This window comes from Scatophagus argus, mitochondrion (assembly GCF_020382885.2).
Source record: "Scatophagus argus isolate fScaArg1 mitochondrion, complete genome".
Lineage (NCBI taxonomy): Eukaryota > Metazoa > Chordata > Actinopteri > Scatophagidae > Scatophagus > Scatophagus argus.
The window spans coordinates 1-16,771 of NC_059324.1; the positions used below are offsets into that span (position 1 = coordinate 1).

Sequence of the window (16,771 nt, forward strand, 5' to 3'; positions counted from 1 at the left end):
GCTAGCGTAGCTTAAATAAAGCATAACACTGAAGATGTTAAGATGAGCCCTAAAAAGCTCCGTAAGCACAAAAGTTTGGTCCTGACTTTACTAACAGTTTTAACTCAACTTACACATGCAAGTCTCCGCACTCCTGTGAGGATGCCCTAGCCTTCCCGTTCCGGGGGCTAGGAGCCGGTATCAGGCACAACATACGTTAGCCCACAACACCTTGTTTAGCCACACCCTCAAGGGTTTTCAGCAGTGATAGACCTTAAGCTATGAGTGAAAGCTCGACTTAGTTAGAGTTAAGAGGGCCGGTAAAACTCGTGCCAGCTACCGCGGTTATACGAGAGGCCCAAATTGTTAGCACATCGGCGTAAAGCGTGGTTAAGAAAATAAACTTTTACTAAAGCCGAATACCTTCAAAGCTGTCATACGCACATCGAAGGAAAGAAGACCAACTACGAAAGTGGCTTTATTACATCTGAACCCACGAAAGCTAGGAAACAAACTGGGATTAGATACCCCACTATGCCTAGCCCTAAACATCGACAGCATCACTACACTCGCTGTCCGCCTGGGGACTACGAGCGTTAGCTTAAAACCCAAAGGACTTGGCGGTGCTTTATATCCACTTAGAGGAGCCTGTTCTAGAACCGATAATCCCCGTTAAACCTCACCCCTCCTTGTTCCTTCCAGCCTATATACCACCGTCGCAAGCTTACTCCTTAAGGACACCACAGTAAGCTCAACCGGCACTGCCCAAAACGTCAGGTCGAGGTGTAGCGTACGGAGGGGGAAGAAATGGGCTACATTTCCTAACTCAGGACACACGGAAGATAGCATTGAAAATTGCATCTGAAGGTGGATCTAATAGTAAGCAGAAAATAGAGAGTCCTGCTGAAACTGGCCCTAAAGCGCGTACATACCGCCCGTCACTCTCCCCGAGCTAAAATTTTAACTAACTAAAACCTTTCAACTGCAAAGGGGAGACAAGTCGTAACATGGTAAGTGTACCGGAAGGTGTACTTGGAACAATCAGGACTTAGCTGAGACAGAAAAGCATCTCCCTTACACTGAGAAAGCATCCGTGCAAATCGGATAGCCCTGACGCCCGACAGCTAGCCCACCCCACTAAATACAACAACCCTTATTAATACCCCCAAATACACCACCCTAATAAAAACAAACCATTTTTCCACCTAAGTATAGGCGATAGAAAAGGACATTAGGAGCAACAGAAAAAGTACCGCAAGGGAACGCTGAAAAAGAAATGAAATAAATAACATAAGCCTACAGCAGCAGAGATTAATTCTTGTACCTTTTGCATCATGGTCTAGCCAGTAATACTCAAGCAAAGAGCGCTTTAGTTTGATACCCCGAAACTAGGTGAGCTACTTCAAGACAGCCTATTCAATAGGGCGAACCCGTCTCTGTGGCAAAAGAGTGGGAGGAGCTTCAAGTAGCGGTGACAAACCTATCGAACCTAGTAATAGCTGGTTGCCTAAGAAATGGATAGAAGTTCAGCCTTCCGGCTTCTTTCTTCACAAACAGTTTATACTATATCCTAACGATACAATAGAAACCGGAAGAGTTAATCAAAAGGGGAACAGCCCCTTTGATACAAGATACAACTTCACTAGGAGGGTAAAGATCATAATAGAAAATAAAGCTCGTGCCTAGGTGGGCCTAAAAGCAGCCATCCCTACAGAAAGCGTTAAAGCTCAAACACACCCCGCCCCTACCTATTCTGATAACCTATCTCAACCCCCTAAGCACTATTAGGCCTTCCCATGTAATCATGGGAGCGATAATGCTAGAATGAGTAATAAGAAAGGCCCACGCTTTTCTCCATGCACAACTGCATATCGGAACGGACAACCCGCCGAACCCTAACGGTCCCAAACAAAGAGGGCACTGAATAGCAAACACAACAACTAGAAAACTATTCAACACACAACCGTTAACCCCACACTGGTGTGCTTACATGGAAAGACTAAAAGAAAGAGAAGGAACTCGGCAAACGCTATTGGCCCCGCCTGTTTACCAAAAACATCGCTTCTTGCAAACTATGTATAAGAAGTCCTGCCTGCCCTGTGACTATATGTTTAACGGCTGCGGTATCCTGACCGTACGAAGGTAGCGCAATCACTTGTCTTTTAAATAGAGACCTGTATGAATGGCAAAACGAGGGCTCAACTGTCTCCTCTCTCAAGTCAATGAAATTGATCTCCCCGTGCAGAAGCGGGGATGAACCCATAAGACGAGAAGACCCTATGGAGCTTTAGATGCAAGGACAGATCATGTTAAACACCTCCTGATAAAGAACTAAACCTAACGAACCCTGTCCCAGTATCTTTGGTTGGGGCGACCGCGAGGAAAAACAAAACCCCCGCATGGATTGAGGACACCCCACTTTTCCCTCTCCTCACAGCTAAGAGTTTCCACTCTAAGAAACAGAATTTCTGACCTACAAAGATCCGGCAATGCCGATCAACGGACCCAGTTACCCTAGGGATAACAGCGCAATCCCCTTCTAGAGCCCATATCGACAAGGGGGTTTACGACCTCGATGTTGGATCAGGACATCCTAATGGTGCAGCCGCTATTAAGGGTTCGTTTGTTCAACGATTAAAGTCCTACGTGATCTGAGTTCAGACCGGAGTAATCCAGGTCAGTTTCTATCTATGTTATGATTTTTTCTAGTACGAAAGGACCGAAAAAATAAGGCCCATGCTCAAGGCACGCCTTGTCTACACCTAATGAAACCAACTAAATTAGATAAGATGACATACTTACCATTGCCCGAAATAATGGCATGTTGAGGTGGCAGAGTTCGGCTATTGCAAAAGGCCTAAGCCCTTTCCACAGAGGTTCAAGTCCTCTCCTAAACTACTTACCCAAACCTTTGTCGAGAGGCTAGCCCCAAGCTCTGTATTAAAGGCTCACACCCTTTCCTCGACCATGCTTTCAACCCTCATCACACATCTTATTAACCCCCTCGCATATATCGTCCCTGTCCTTCTGGCCGTCGCATTCCTTACTCTGCTTGAACGAAAAGTTCTAGGCTATATACAGCTACGAAAAGGGCCAAATATCGTTGGTCCTTACGGCCTTCTCCAGCCCATTGCTGACGGACTTAAACTCTTCATCAAAGAACCGGTCCGCCCGTCTACTTCTTCCCCTATCCTTTTCCTTTTTACACCAATGCTGGCTCTCACACTTGCCCTAATAATGTGAGCGCCCATACCCCTACCCTACCCGGTAGTTGATTTAAACCTAGGAATTCTATTCGTCCTCACTTTATCTAGCCTCGCAGCCTACTCTATTCTAGGATCAGGCTGAGCCTCCAACTCCAAATATGCCCTAATAGGCGCCCTACGTGCCGTAGCCCAGACTATTTCCTATGAAGTTAGCCTCGGCTTAATTCTTTTAGTTGCCATTATTTTTACAGGGGGCTTTGCCCTTCAAACCTTTAACACCACACAAGAAGCTGTGTGACTCATCCTTCCCTTATGACCTCTGGCCGCAATATGATACGTCTCCACTCTAGCAGAAACCAACCGTGCTCCCTTTGACTTAACTGAGGGGGAGTCAGAACTAGTTTCTGGCTTCAATGTCGAATACGCAGGAGGCCCATTTGCTCTATTCTTCCTAGCAGAATACTCCAATATTCTCCTTATAAACACTCTCTCCACCATTTTATTCTTAGGTGCCTGCCACATCCCAGCCCTTCCAGAAATTACCTCAATAAACTTAATAACTAAAGCAGCCCTCCTTTCAGTTGTGTTCCTATGACTCCGAGCCTCCTACCCTCGATTCCGATATGATCAGCTCATGCACCTCACCTGAAAAAACTACCTCCCCCTCACACTAGCTCTGATTATTTGACATCTTGCCCTTCCCATTGCTTTCGCAGGGCTCCCTCCACAACTATAACCTTGGACCTGTGCCTGAAATAAAGGGCCACTTCGATAAAGTGAATCATGTGGGTTAAACTCCCTCCAGCTCCTCAGTATTCTTAGAAAGTGGGGACTCGAACCCTAACCGAAGAGATCAAAACTCTTAGTGCTACCTAATACACCACTTCCTAGTAAAGTCAGCTAAACAAGCTCTTGGGCCCATACCCCAAAAATGTTGGTTAAAATCCTTCCTTTATTAAATGAACCCTTACATCTTAGCCACCCTTTTGTTTGGACTTGGCCTAGGAACCACAATTACGTTTGCCAGCTCCCACTGACTCCTTGCTTGAATAGGACTTGAAATTAATACCCTCGCAATTCTCCCTCTAATAGCACAACACCACCACCCCCGAGCGGTTGAAGCCACCATCAAATATTTCCTCGTTCAAGCAACAGCAGCTGCTACCTTGCTATTTGCAGCAACTACTAACGCCTGACTTACAGGGCAATGAAATATTCAATACGCCTCCCACCCTTTAACTATTACCCTAATTATTACCGCCCTCGCCCTAAAAATTGGCCTTGCACCACTTCACGCATGACTCCCCGACGTGCTCCAAGGATTAGACCTGACCACAGGCCTAATCCTCTCTACCTGACAAAAACTAGCCCCGTTCGCTCTCCTCCTTCAATTAACTCCATCCAACTCCCCAATCCTAGTTATACTGGGATTAATCTCAACCCTCGTGGGAGGCTGAGGAGGCCTAAACCAAACCCAACTACGAAAGATTTTAGCCTACTCTTCAATTGCACACCTTGGCTGAATAATTTTAATTCTCCAATTCTCACCTTCCCTTACTTTCCTAACTCTAGTCGTCTACCTTATTATAACATCTTCTGTATTCCTTACATTTATCCTAGTTAAAGCAACCAACATCACTTCCCTTGCCATCTCCTGAACAAAAGCCCCTATCTTAACATCCCTAATCCCCCTTACCTTGCTCTCCCTAGGAGGCCTCCCTCCCCTCACCGGCTTTATGCCAAAATGACTAATCCTTCAAGAACTAACCAAACAAGACCTCGCCCCCACCGCAACCATTGCCGCGCTCTCCGCTCTATTAAGCTTGTACTTCTACCTCCGCCTCTCATATGCCATAACTCTCACCCTATCTCCTAATAACTTAACAGGTGTTGCCCCCTGGCGACTGTCCTCCCCGCGGCCAACTCTTCCCCTTGCCATCCTCACAATAACAGCAGTCACCCTACTTCCTCTCACCCCCGCCATGGCCGCCCTATTTATTTTCTAAGGACTTAGGTTAACTACCAGACCAAGGGCCTTCAAAGCCCTAAGTGGAAGTAAAAATCTTCCAGTCTTTGTAAGCCCTGCAAGATACTAACTCACATCTTCTGCATGCAAAACAGACACTTTAATTAAGCTAAAGGCTTCTTCTAGACAGGCAGGCCTCGATCCTACAAACTCTTAGTTAACAGCTAAGCGCCCAAACCAGCGAGCATCCGTCTAACTTTCCCCGCCCAAAACAGGACAAATGGGCGGGGAAAGCCCCGGCAGGTAATTCTCCTGCTTCTTTAGATTTGCAATCTAATATGTAACACACCCCGGGGCTTGGTAAGAAGAAGATTCGAACTTCTGTCTATGGGGCTACAATCCACCGCTTAAAACTCAGCCATCTTACCTGTGGCAATTGCACGCTGATTCTTTTCGACCAATCATAAAGACATTGGCACCCTTTATCTAGTATTCGGTGCCTGAGCAGGGATAGTTGGGACAGCCTTAAGCCTCCTTATCCGTGCTGAACTAAGCCAACCAGGGGCTCTCCTTGGAGACGACCAGATCTATAATGTGATCGTAACGGCACATGCCTTCGTAATAATTTTCTTTATAGTTATGCCAGTAATAATTGGAGGGTTTGGAAATTGACTGGTTCCCCTAATGATCGGGGCACCGGATATAGCATTCCCCCGGATAAATAACATAAGCTTCTGACTCCTTCCCCCTTCTTTCCTTCTCCTTCTAGCTTCCTCTGGCGTAGAAGCCGGGGCTGGAACAGGATGAACAGTCTACCCCCCTCTCGCTGGTAATCTAGCACATGCGGGAGCCTCCGTAGACCTAACCATCTTCTCACTTCACTTGGCAGGGGTTTCTTCAATCCTTGGGGCTATTAACTTCATCACCACTATTATTAATATAAAATCCCCTGCTGCTTCCCAATATCAAACTCCTCTATTCGTCTGAGCAGTCCTAATTACTGCTGTCTTACTACTCCTCTCTCTACCTGTTCTTGCTGCTGGCATCACAATACTTCTTACAGATCGAAACCTGAACACCTCTTTCTTTGATCCTGCAGGAGGAGGAGACCCAATTCTTTACCAACATCTATTCTGATTCTTTGGCCATCCAGAAGTTTACATTCTCATCCTCCCTGGGTTTGGAATAATCTCCCATATTGTTGCCTATTATTCAGGTAAAAAAGAACCCTTTGGCTATATAGGAATGGTTTGGGCCATGATGGCAATTGGCCTTCTCGGCTTTATTGTGTGGGCCCATCATATGTTTACAGTAGGTATAGACGTTGATACACGAGCATATTTTACATCTGCCACAATAATTATTGCAATCCCTACTGGTGTCAAAGTATTTAGCTGACTCGCTACTCTCTACGGAGGCACAATTAAATGAGAAACCCCTCTCTTATGAGCGCTTGGATTCATTTTCCTCTTCACTGTAGGGGGACTAACGGGCATCGTTCTAGCCAACTCATCTCTTGACATTGTCCTTCACGACACATACTATGTTGTTGCTCACTTCCATTACGTCCTATCCATAGGGGCAGTATTCGCGATCGTTGCTGCCTTCGTACACTGATTCCCATTATTATCAGGTTATACCCTCCACGAAACTTGAACAAAAATTCACTTTGGCATTATGTTTGCTGGAGTAAACCTGACCTTCTTCCCCCAACATTTCCTAGGATTAGCCGGTATGCCTCGTCGATACTCCGACTATCCTGACGCCTATGTACTATGAAACACTGTATCTTCTATCGGCTCCCTTATTTCCCTAGTAGCCGTAATCCTATTCTTGTTTATTATTTGAGAAGCCTTCGCCGCTAAACGTGAAGTACTCTCAGTAGAAATAACCTCAACCAATATTGAATGACTGCATGGTTGCCCTCCCCCTTATCACACATTTGAAGAACCTGCCTTCGTTCAAATTCAATCCTACTCTAATCGAGAAAGAAGGGAGTCGAACCCCTATTAGTTGGTTTCAAGCCAATCGCATAACCGCTCTGCCACTTTCTTAATGAGATACTAGTAAAATATGTATTATACTGCTTTGTCGATGCAGAGTTGTAGGCTACTGCCCTGCGTATCTCTAACCCTATGGCACATCCCTCACAACTAGGATTTCAAGATGCACATTCCCCTCTTATAGAAGAACTTCTGCACTTCCATGACCACGCCCTTATAATTGTGTTTCTTATTAGTACTTTTGTTTTATACATTATTACAGCTATAGTCGCAGTTAAACTCACTAATAAACACATCACGGACTCACAAGAAATTGAAATAATCTGAACCATTCTTCCAGCTTTCATCCTAATTCTAATTGCCCTTCCATCCCTTCGTATCCTTTACCTTATAGATGAAATCAACGACCCCCACTTAACAATTAAAGCTGTAGGCCACCAGTGATACTGAAGCTATGAGTATACTGACTACGAAAACCTTGAATTTGACTCATATATAATCCCAACACAAGACCTGTCCCCCGGACAATTCCGACTCCTAGAGGCAGACCACCGAATAGTCGTCCCAGTTGAATCTCCCATTCGAATTTTAATCTCCGCTGAGGACGTACTTCACTCATGAGCGGTTCCAACCCTGGGTGTTAAAATAGATGCAATTCCAGGCCGCCTAAATCAAACAACCTTTATTACAACCTCGCCTGGAGTATTCTACGGGCAATGCTCAGAAATTTGTGGGGCTAATCATAGCTTTATACCCATTGTAATCGAAGCTGTGCCCCTGAAACACTTTGAAAACTGACTTTCCCTAGTGCTTGAAGAAACTTCACTAAGAAGCTAAACAGGACCGTAGCGTTAGCCTTTTAAGCTAAAGACTGGTGACTTCCAACCACCCTTAGTGACTATGCCTCAACTTGACCCCTCCCCATGATTTCTCATCTTAGCCCTCTCATGATCTGCCTTCTTAACAATTATCCCCGCAAAATTATTACGACACACCTCTCTCAATACAATTACTCATCAACACGCACAAGAACGTCCAACTACCTCCTGAACCTGACCATGGCATTAAATCTTTTCGACCAATTTATAAGCCCCACCTATTTAGGTATTCCGCTCGTAGCGCTAGCAATTTTCCTCCCATGACTGCTATTCCCAACGCCTTCTTCTCGGTGACTTAACAACCGGCTCCTTACACTTCAAAACTGATTTGTTACCCGCTTTACGCAACAACTTCTTCTACCTTTAAATACAGGAGGGCACAAATGAGCGCTCCTTTTCGCTTCTCTAATGCTCTTTCTTATTGCCATAAATATACTAGGGCTCCTCCCATACACCTTTACACCCACAACACAGCTTTCTCTCAACATAGGCTTTGCCGTTCCCCTATGACTGGCCACAGTCCTAATTGGTCTGCGAAATCAACCAACCGTAGCCCTAGGCCATCTTCTACCAGAAGGGACTCCCGCTCCTCTAATCCCCGTCCTAATTATCATCGAAACAATCAGCCTATTTATTCGACCATTAGCATTAGGTGTACGACTGACAGCTAACCTCACAGCCGGACATTTGCTTATTCAGCTTATCTCCACCGCTACATTTGTACTCCTTCCCATAATACCAACAGTGGCAATCTTCACAGTTACCCTGCTCTTCCTACTTACTCTTTTAGAAGTAGCAGTTGCTATAATTCAAGCATACGTATTTGTACTCCTCCTAAGCCTATACCTACAAGAAAACGTCTAATGGCCCATCAAGCACATGCATACCACATAGTTGACCCCAGCCCCTGACCTCTAACGGGCGCAATCGCTGCTTTGTTAATAACCTCCGGCCTCGCAGTTTGGTTTCACTTTAATATTACCACACTAATAGCACTTGGCCTAGTTCTTCTTATCCTTACAATAATTCAATGATGACGAGATATCGTTCGAGAAGGCACATTCCAAGGACATCACACCCCTCCAGTCCAAAAAGGTCTTCGATATGGTATAATACTTTTCATCGCCTCTGAAGTCTTCTTTTTCCTGGGCTTTTTCTGAGCCTTCTATCACTCAAGCCTTGCCCCAACCCCTGAATTAGGAGGTGCTTGACCCCCAACAGGTATTACAGTCCTTAATCCATTTGAAGTACCCCTCCTCAATACAATTGTTTTAATCGCATCTGGAGTCACAGTCACATGAGCTCACCACAGCATTATAGAAAAAGAACGAAAACAGGCAATTCATGCCCTATTCCTAACAATTCTCCTCGGCCTTTATTTTACCCTGCTCCAGGCTATAGAATACTACGAAGCGCCCTTTACAATTTCAGACGGCGTCTACGGCTCTACTTTCTTCGTAGCAACAGGCTTCCACGGACTACATGTAATTATTGGATCAACCTTCCTCGCTGTTTGTTTCCTTCGCCAAGTTCAATACCATTTTACATCTGATCATCACTTTGGATTTGAAGCAGCTGCCTGATACTGACATTTCGTAGACGTTGTTTGACTTTTCCTATACATCTCTATCTACTGATGAGGCTCATAATCTTTCTAGTACAAATAAGTATAAATGACTTCCACTCATTTGATCTTGGTTAAAATCCAAGGAATGATAATGAATCTAATTATCACAATCACCGCTATCACCTCTATTCTTTCTATCATCCTAATCGTAGTCTCTTTCTGGCTACCTCAAATCACCCCTGACTATGAAAAACTCTCCCCCTATGAATGCGGGTTTGACCCGTTGGGCACCGCCCGTCTGCCATTTTCCATTCGGTTTTTCCTAGTCGCTATCCTTTTCCTTTTATTTGACCTGGAAATTGCACTTCTCCTTCCGCTTCCATGGGGAAATCAACTCATAACCCCCTTATTAACCTTCCTGTGAGCGCTTACTGTACTAGTTTTACTCACACTTGGCTTAATCTATGAATGACTTCAAGGAGGCCTAGAATGAGCCGAATAGGTAATTAGTTTAATAAAAACATTTGATTTCGGCTCAAAAACTTGTGGTTAAAGTCCACAATAACCTCATGGCCCCTCCCCACTTTACCTTTTCCTCGGCTTTCATGCTAGGTCTGATAGGTCTAGCATTCAACCGAACCCACCTTCTTTCCGCCCTCCTCTGCTTAGAATGCATAATATTAGCCTTATTCCTGGCAATCTCCCTATGAACTCTACAGCTCACTTCCACTAACTTTACAGCTGCCCCAATGTTCCTTTTAGCCTTCTCAGCCTGCGAAGCAGCCGCAGGACTCGCCCTTATAGTCGCCTCTGCTCGGACCCATGGAACCGACCGACTTCAAAACCTTAACTTACTACAATGCTAAAAATCCTTATTCCTACCATTATGTTAATCCCAATAATTTGAACTACCCCTGCCAAATGACTTTGAATAACCTCACTGCTTCACAGCCTAACAATTGCGCTGCTGAGCCTATCTTGATTAAAAAACTTACAAGAAACCGGCTGACTGGCACTCAACCATTATCTGGCTACAGACCTTGTCTCCACCCCCCTCCTAATTTTAACCTGCTGGCTCCTCCCTCTAATAATTCTCGCCAGCCAAAACCACATGGCCCCCGAACCAATTAATCGCCAACGTATGTATATTACACTTTTAACGTCCCTGCAAATTTTTCTTATCTTAGCCTTTGGAGCCACAGAACTAATACTATTTTTCATTATATTTGAAGCAACCTTAGTCCCAACGTTAATGCTCATCACCCGATGAGGAAACCAAGCAGAGCGGCTTAATGCAGGAATTTACTTCCTCTTCTACACGCTAGCAGGCTCACTCCCCCTTCTGGTTGCCCTTCTTATCTTACAAAATAATATAAATTCCCTTTCTCTGCTCGTCCTGCAATTTCACAACCCTGTACACCTTACCTCACTCTCGGACTACGTCTGATGAATTGGGTGCACAGCAGCATTCCTAGTAAAAATACCTTTATATGGGGTACACCTCTGATTACCCAAAGCTCATGTTGAAGCCCCCGTTGCAGGCTCTATAGTTCTTGCCGCCGTGCTCCTAAAACTAGGAGGATACGGATTAATCCGTATGGCTTCCGTTCTTGGCCCAGCTCCTAAAGAACTAAGTTACCCTTTTATCTCCCTAGCCCTATGAGGCCTCATCATAACAGGGTCAACCTGCTTACGACAGCTTGATATAAAAGCCCTTGTCGCTTACTCCTCAGTAAGTCATATAGGCCTTGTAGTAGGCGGTGTCCTCATTCAGACAGCCTGAGGTCTCTCAGGCGCACTAATTCTAATAATCGCCCACGGTCTTACTTCCTCTTCACTCTTCTGCCTGGTAAACACGGTTTATGAGCGAGTCCACAGCCGTACCATAATATTAGTACGAGGGTTACAAATAATCCTTCCCCTCATGACACTATGATGATTCATTGCAAGCCTTGCTAACTTGGCCCTCCCTCCTCTCCCTAATTTTATAGCAGAACTAATGGTTATATCCTCTTTATTTAACTGATCCCACTGAACCTTGATCCTTACGGGAGCCGGCATGACAATCACTGCAGGGTACACGCTCTACATGTTTATTTCTACACAATGAGGCACTCCCCCAAAATTTCTGCCAACCCTTGAGCCCACGCACTCCCGAGAACACCTATTAATAGCACTCCACCTTGTTCCCCTCCTACTGCTAATCCTTAAGCCAGACCTAATTGGCGGGCTATGAATGGCAATATGTAGATATAGTTTAACGAAAATATTAGGTTGTGGTTCTAAAGACAAGGGTTAAACTCCCTTTATCCACCGAGAGAGGCTTGCAAGCAACGAATACTGCTAACTTTCGCCACCCTGGTTGAAATCCAGGGCTCACTCAATTGCTTCTAAAGGATAATAGTCATCCACTGGCCTTAGGCACCAGAGACTCTTGGTGCAAATCCAAGTAGCAGCTATGAATTCTACCTCAATCTTTCTATCTTCTTCCCTAATTATTATCCTAACTCTATTGACATACCCTCTTCTCACAACCCTAAACATTAACACCCCAAAAGAAAACTGGGCACTTTCCCAAGTTAAAACCGCAGTAAAATTGGCCTTCTTCACTAGCCTGCTGCCCTTGTTCCTATTCCTCAATGAAGGCACCGAAACCATCGTCACTACCTGAAACTGGCTTAATATTCTCACCTTTGACATCAACGTGAGCTTTAAATTCGACTGCTACTCAATTATCTTCACCCCTGTTGCCCTATATGTGACTTGATCTATCCTTGAATTCGCCTCCTGATACATAGCAGCAGACCCTCACATAAACCGATTTTTTAAATATCTCCTCATCTTCCTAATCGCCATACTTATTCTAGTAACAGCTAACAACATGTTCCAACTTTTTATCGGCTGAGAAGGTGTTGGTATTATATCTTTCCTTCTCATCGGCTGATGAAGCGGACGAACAGATGCAAACGCCGCCGCACTCCAGGCAGTGTTATATAATCGAATCGGGGACGTAGGCCTCGTTCTCGCTATAGCCTGATTGGCAATAAAAACCAACTCATGAGAATTCCAACAAATATTTATATCTTCCAAAGACCTCGATTTGACCCTTCCCCTCCTTGGCTTAATCTTAGCCGCCACTGGCAAATCCGCCCAATTTGGCCTTCACCCCTGACTCCCTTCTGCCATGGAAGGCCCTACACCGGTTTCTGCCCTACTGCATTCCAGCACCATAGTTGTTGCAGGAATTTTCCTTCTTGTTCGCATGAGCCCTCTTATAGAAAATAACCCTACAGCCCTAACCACCTGCCTCTGCCTCGGTGCCCTCACTACGCTATTCACAGCCACCTGCGCCTTGACCCAAAATGACATCAAAAAAATTGTTGCTTTCTCAACTTCAAGCCAACTAGGCCTTATGATAGTCACCATCGGGCTAAACCAACCACAACTTGCCTTCCTTCACATCTGCACCCACGCCTTTTTCAAAGCCATGCTCTTCCTTTGCTCCGGCTCAATCATTCACAGCCTAAATGACGAGCAAGACATCCGAAAAATAGGAGGAACTCACAACCTCGCCCCTTTTACTTCCTCCTGCCTTACAATTGGAAGCCTAGCCCTTACAGGCACTCCATTCCTAGCAGGATTTTTCTCTAAAGATGCTATTATTGAATCATTAAATACATCTTACCTAAACGCCTGAGCCCTAACTCTGACCCTCCTCGCCACTTCCTTCACCGCTATCTACAGCCTACGTGTTATTTTCTTTGTAGCAATAGGCCACCCTCGATTTAACTCACTTTCCCCAATCAACGAAAACAACCCTTCAGTAATTAACCCCCTCAAACGACTAGCCTGAGGCAGCATTATCGCCGGGCTCCTGATTACCTCAAACATTTCCCCCCTGAAGACACCTATCATAACAATACCGCCTCTACTAAAAATGGCCGCCCTCGCCGTATCAATTGCTGGACTCCTCCTGGCCCTAGAACTCGCCTCCCTCACAAACAAACAATTTAAGGCTACCCCAAAATTAGCCCTCCACCATTTCTCCAATATATTAGGCTTCTTCCCTCCCGTGATCCATCGTTTTATGCCCAAACTAAACCTAACCTTTGGCCAAATGGTAGCCACCCAAATAGTGGATCAAAACTGATTAGAAAAAATTGGACCTGCCGCCACAGCTACTCTTAATGCATCCCCAATTACCACCACAAGCAACATCCAGCAAGGAATAATCAAAACATACCTTGCCCTATTCTTATTAACCTTCCTCCTTCTAGCCCTCGTCATGTCCCTTTAGACTGCACGCAAAGCCCCTCGACTTAAGCCCCGAGTTAGCTCCAACACCACGAATAGGGTTAGAAGTAAAACCCAGGCGCTGATAACCAACATACCCCCTCCTATAGAATACATTAAGGCAACTCCTCCTAGATCTCCTCGAAACATAGAAAACCCATTTAATTCCTCTACTGAGTGTCAAAAAAAGCCCCCTCATCCTTCTCCTAACATAACATAGGCCAACGCCACAATGCATGTATAAACCCCCGCAGAAAACCCAGCGCCCTGACTTCCCCAAGCTATGGGATGAGCCTCACTAGCAAGAGCATTCGCAAACATGAACACAATCAACATACCCCCTAAATAAATAAGAAATAGAAGCATCCCTAAAAAAATCATACCCTGAGACATCAATAAAACTCCCCCACACCCCGCAACAAATACCATTCCAAAAGCAGAATAATGAGGTGAAGGATTCGAAGCCACTGCCATCGCGCCTAGCACAACCCCTCCCAAAAACAAATAAAAAACTCAAGTCATTTTAAATTCTTGCCCGGAATTTAACCAGAACCTATGGCTTGAAAGACCATCGTTGTTATTCAACTACAAGAACCTTAATGGCTAGCATTCGCAAAACCCACCCACTACTAAAAATCGTAAACAACTCCCTCATTGACCTCCCCACCCCCGTAAATATCTCTGCATGATGAAACTTTGGCTCCCTATTAGGACTATGCCTAATCGCCCAAATCCTAACAGGACTATTCCTTGCCATACACTACACCTCTGATATCGCTACAGCATTTTCATCCGTCGCACACATTTGCCGAGACGTCAACTACGGGTGATTAATTCGTAATCTTCACGCTAACGGAGCATCTTTCTTCTTTATCTGCCTTTACCTACATATTGGACGAGGCCTATACTACGGTTCTTTCCTCTATAAAGAAACATGAAACACAGGTGTAATTCTCCTCCTTCTGGTCATAATGACTGCCTTCGTAGGCTACGTCCTGCCTTGAGGACAAATATCCTTTTGAGGGGCTACCGTCATCACAAACCTTCTATCCGCGGTCCCTTATGTTGGCAACACGCTAGTCCAATGAATTTGAGGGGGATTCTCAGTAGACAATGCCACCCTCACCCGTTTCTTTACCTTCCACTTCTTGCTCCCCTTCATTATTGCAGCCGTCGTTATACTGCATCTTCTTTTCCTACATGAAACAGGCTCCAATAACCCTCTTGGCCTCAACTCAGACACAGATAAAATCCCATTCCACCCCTACTTCACCTACAAAGATCTCTTAGGCTTTGCCATCGTCCTTCTCGCCCTAACCTCCCTAGCCTTATTCTCTCCAAACCTCCTGGGAGACCCAGACAACTTTACCCCCGCCAACCCCTTGGTTACTCCACCACACATCAAGCCAGAATGGTACTTCCTGTTCGCATACGCTATTCTGCGTTCAATCCCTAACAAACTAGGGGGAGTTCTGGCACTTCTCGCCTCAATCCTAGTCCTAATGGTCGTTCCCGCCCTCCACACCTCTAAACAACGAAGCCTGGTTTTCCGCCCTTTCACCCAATTCCTATTTTGAACATTAATCGCTAACGTTGCCATCCTTACTTGAATTGGAGGCATGCCCGTCGAGTACCCCTTTATCATTATTGGCCAAATCGCCTCCCTGCTCTACTTCGCCCTTTTCCTGCTTATTATCCCATTAACAGGATGGCTAGAAAACAAAACCCTTTCATGGGCCTAAGCATTAGTAGCTCAGTTTCAGAGCGCCGGTCTTGTAAACCGGATGTCAGGGGTTAGATTCCCCTCTACTGCTCAAAGAGAAGGGATTTTAACCCTTTCCGCTAACTCCCAAAGCTAGTATTCTAACAATAAACTACACTTTGATATACTAATATAGAATATACCATAATATTATATTAACATAATAATGTAATGCTATCATACATAATATGTATTATCCCCATTAATTTAACTGTATTACATTCAAGAAAGCATAATATGTAAAGATATAATGACATATTATTAAAATAGTAATATAATCTTAAATAATGACATAACTAATACTCTTATATACAATGTACATGTAATTTCAACTGTAAACCTAAGTTTTGACATATTATGTAAACCAACAGTTTAACTTAACAGCTAGAAACACATTAAACTTACTACCTCAACATAACATGTACAAACAACAGTATCCATTTTTCATGATCACTCACCTTGTATTTCAAGTGTTAAAAATCCATTATAATCTAAGACAAATCAATGTGGGGGTTTCAAATATTTAATGAATTGCATCTGGTTCTACCAGTCAAGAACCCACAATTACAAACAGGCATTGGAATTATATCAAAGAGCATTCCTTGAAGCTATGTTAACCCACATATGGCGAGATAACTCCCCATGCCGAGCATTATAAGATCCACATGTGGTTCTTTTTTTTTAGGGTCACTTTATCTTACTTACGTTCCTAACTAATGCACCCGCTGAAGGTAGAACAAGAAATATTAAACCCCATGGATCGATAAATGTCCAAAAAAAGTGAATGATCGTAAGACATAATACTCCTTTATTCCCCCGGTCTTTGTTTAAATTATACACAAGTTTTTAAAGGTAACCCCCCCCCAACCCCCCCCCACATACTTAATAATACTTGCCCCCCCAAACAAGATTTTTAAGTACGTGCGCCCCCCAGACAATAAATTTGCCACCATTATTTACAGTAATACATTACTTAACTCATCACACGAGAGGTTTACTAACATAATTTAATCTTAAGTAACCCTCAGGATTATGACTGATAATTATCTTTCACCCCTACTCTCTTATTGACTCTTCTTTTACACAAAATATCACTTTTGTATTACAGTAATATGCT

General features: G+C 44.4%; 13 protein-coding genes and 24 non-coding genes across 37 annotated transcripts, besides 1 other annotated feature; 28 read left to right on the forward strand and 9 right to left on the reverse strand. All coding sequences in view use genetic code 2, as the record gives it.

Moving 5' to 3' along the window:
- On the forward strand, nt 1–68 carry LRP43_mgt01. The gene has a single exon. It is a non-coding gene; the product is annotated as a tRNA-Phe (tRNA).
- On the forward strand, nt 69–1,021 carry LRP43_mgr02. The gene has a single exon. It is a non-coding gene; the product is annotated as a 12S ribosomal RNA (ribosomal RNA).
- LRP43_mgt02 lies at nt 1,022–1,093 on the forward strand. Its single transcript has one exon. It is a non-coding gene; the product is annotated as a tRNA-Val (tRNA).
- LRP43_mgr01 lies at nt 1,094–2,802 on the forward strand. The gene has a single exon. It is a non-coding gene; the product is annotated as a 16S ribosomal RNA (ribosomal RNA).
- LRP43_mgt03 lies at nt 2,803–2,876 on the forward strand. Its single transcript has one exon. It is a non-coding gene; the product is annotated as a tRNA-Leu (tRNA).
- A 70-nt stretch (nt 2,877–2,946) lies between these two features.
- ND1 (NADH dehydrogenase subunit 1) lies at nt 2,947–3,921 on the forward strand. The gene has a single exon. The coding sequence runs from the start codon at nt 2,947–2,949 to the stop codon at nt 3,919–3,921; it is 975 nt and encodes a 324-aa protein (YP_010229076.1).
- Nucleotides 3,922–3,925: 4 nt separating this feature from the next.
- LRP43_mgt04 lies at nt 3,926–3,995 on the forward strand. Its single transcript has one exon. It is a non-coding gene; the product is annotated as a tRNA-Ile (tRNA).
- An 8-nt stretch (nt 3,996–4,003) lies between these two features.
- On the reverse strand, nt 4,004–4,075 carry LRP43_mgt05. Its single transcript has one exon. It is a non-coding gene; the product is annotated as a tRNA-Gln (tRNA).
- On the forward strand, nt 4,075–4,143 carry LRP43_mgt06. The gene has a single exon. It is a non-coding gene; the product is annotated as a tRNA-Met (tRNA).
- A 1-nt stretch (nt 4,144) lies between these two features.
- Nucleotides 4,145–5,189, forward strand: ND2 (NADH dehydrogenase subunit 2). Its single transcript has one exon. A coding segment is annotated over exon 1 (1,045 nt).
- On the forward strand, nt 5,190–5,261 carry LRP43_mgt07. The gene has a single exon. It is a non-coding gene; the product is annotated as a tRNA-Trp (tRNA).
- On the reverse strand, nt 5,262–5,330 carry LRP43_mgt08. The gene has a single exon. It is a non-coding gene; the product is annotated as a tRNA-Ala (tRNA).
- Nucleotides 5,331–5,333: 3 nt separating this feature from the next.
- LRP43_mgt09 lies at nt 5,334–5,406 on the reverse strand. Its single transcript has one exon. It is a non-coding gene; the product is annotated as a tRNA-Asn (tRNA).
- A 36-nt stretch (nt 5,407–5,442) lies between these two features.
- On the reverse strand, nt 5,443–5,509 carry LRP43_mgt10. Its single transcript has one exon. It is a non-coding gene; the product is annotated as a tRNA-Cys (tRNA).
- LRP43_mgt11 lies at nt 5,510–5,579 on the reverse strand. Its single transcript has one exon. It is a non-coding gene; the product is annotated as a tRNA-Tyr (tRNA).
- A 1-nt stretch (nt 5,580) lies between these two features.
- Nucleotides 5,581–7,143, forward strand: COI (cytochrome c oxidase subunit I). The gene has a single exon. It carries the CDS (start codon nt 5,581–5,583, stop codon nt 7,141–7,143), a length of 1,563 nt encoding a protein of 520 aa, YP_010229078.1.
- LRP43_mgt12 lies at nt 7,135–7,205 on the reverse strand. The gene has a single exon. It is a non-coding gene; the product is annotated as a tRNA-Ser (tRNA).
- Nucleotides 7,206–7,208: 3 nt separating this feature from the next.
- On the forward strand, nt 7,209–7,280 carry LRP43_mgt13. Its single transcript has one exon. It is a non-coding gene; the product is annotated as a tRNA-Asp (tRNA).
- Nucleotides 7,281–7,286: 6 nt separating this feature from the next.
- Nucleotides 7,287–7,977, forward strand: COII (cytochrome c oxidase subunit II). The gene has a single exon. A coding segment is annotated over exon 1 (691 nt).
- Nucleotides 7,978–8,052, forward strand: LRP43_mgt14. Its single transcript has one exon. It is a non-coding gene; the product is annotated as a tRNA-Lys (tRNA).
- A 2-nt stretch (nt 8,053–8,054) lies between these two features.
- Nucleotides 8,055–8,222, forward strand: ATP8 (ATP synthase F0 subunit 8). Its single transcript has one exon. The coding sequence runs from the start codon at nt 8,055–8,057 to the stop codon at nt 8,220–8,222; it is 168 nt and encodes a 55-aa protein (YP_010229080.1).
- On the forward strand, nt 8,213–8,896 carry ATP6 (ATP synthase F0 subunit 6). The gene has a single exon. It carries the CDS (start codon nt 8,213–8,215, stop codon nt 8,894–8,896), a length of 684 nt encoding a protein of 227 aa, YP_010229081.1.
- On the forward strand, nt 8,896–9,680 carry COIII (cytochrome c oxidase subunit III). The gene has a single exon. A coding segment is annotated over exon 1 (785 nt).
- On the forward strand, nt 9,681–9,750 carry LRP43_mgt15. Its single transcript has one exon. It is a non-coding gene; the product is annotated as a tRNA-Gly (tRNA).
- On the forward strand, nt 9,751–10,099 carry ND3 (NADH dehydrogenase subunit 3). The gene has a single exon. A coding segment is annotated over exon 1 (349 nt).
- Nucleotides 10,100–10,168, forward strand: LRP43_mgt16. The gene has a single exon. It is a non-coding gene; the product is annotated as a tRNA-Arg (tRNA).
- Nucleotides 10,169–10,465, forward strand: ND4L (NADH dehydrogenase subunit 4L). Its single transcript has one exon. It carries the CDS (start codon nt 10,169–10,171, stop codon nt 10,463–10,465), a length of 297 nt encoding a protein of 98 aa, YP_010229084.1.
- Nucleotides 10,459–11,845, forward strand: ND4 (NADH dehydrogenase subunit 4). Its single transcript has one exon. A coding segment is annotated over exon 1 (1,387 nt).
- LRP43_mgt17 lies at nt 11,846–11,914 on the forward strand. Its single transcript has one exon. It is a non-coding gene; the product is annotated as a tRNA-His (tRNA).
- Nucleotides 11,915–11,982, forward strand: LRP43_mgt18. The gene has a single exon. It is a non-coding gene; the product is annotated as a tRNA-Ser (tRNA).
- A 3-nt stretch (nt 11,983–11,985) lies between these two features.
- LRP43_mgt19 lies at nt 11,986–12,057 on the forward strand. The gene has a single exon. It is a non-coding gene; the product is annotated as a tRNA-Leu (tRNA).
- ND5 (NADH dehydrogenase subunit 5) lies at nt 12,058–13,896 on the forward strand. Its single transcript has one exon. The coding sequence runs from the start codon at nt 12,058–12,060 to the stop codon at nt 13,894–13,896; it is 1,839 nt and encodes a 612-aa protein (YP_010229086.1).
- On the reverse strand, nt 13,893–14,414 carry ND6 (NADH dehydrogenase subunit 6). Its single transcript has one exon. The coding sequence runs from the start codon at nt 14,412–14,414 to the stop codon at nt 13,893–13,895; it is 522 nt and encodes a 173-aa protein (YP_010229087.1).
- A 4-nt stretch (nt 14,415–14,418) lies between these two features.
- Nucleotides 14,419–14,487, reverse strand: LRP43_mgt20. Its single transcript has one exon. It is a non-coding gene; the product is annotated as a tRNA-Glu (tRNA).
- A 4-nt stretch (nt 14,488–14,491) lies between these two features.
- CYTB (cytochrome b) lies at nt 14,492–15,634 on the forward strand. Its single transcript has one exon. The coding sequence runs from the start codon at nt 14,492–14,494 to the stop codon at nt 15,632–15,634; it is 1,143 nt and encodes a 380-aa protein (YP_010229088.1).
- On the forward strand, nt 15,635–15,706 carry LRP43_mgt21. Its single transcript has one exon. It is a non-coding gene; the product is annotated as a tRNA-Thr (tRNA).
- Nucleotides 15,706–15,776, reverse strand: LRP43_mgt22. The gene has a single exon. It is a non-coding gene; the product is annotated as a tRNA-Pro (tRNA).
- Nucleotides 15,777–16,771: a D loop.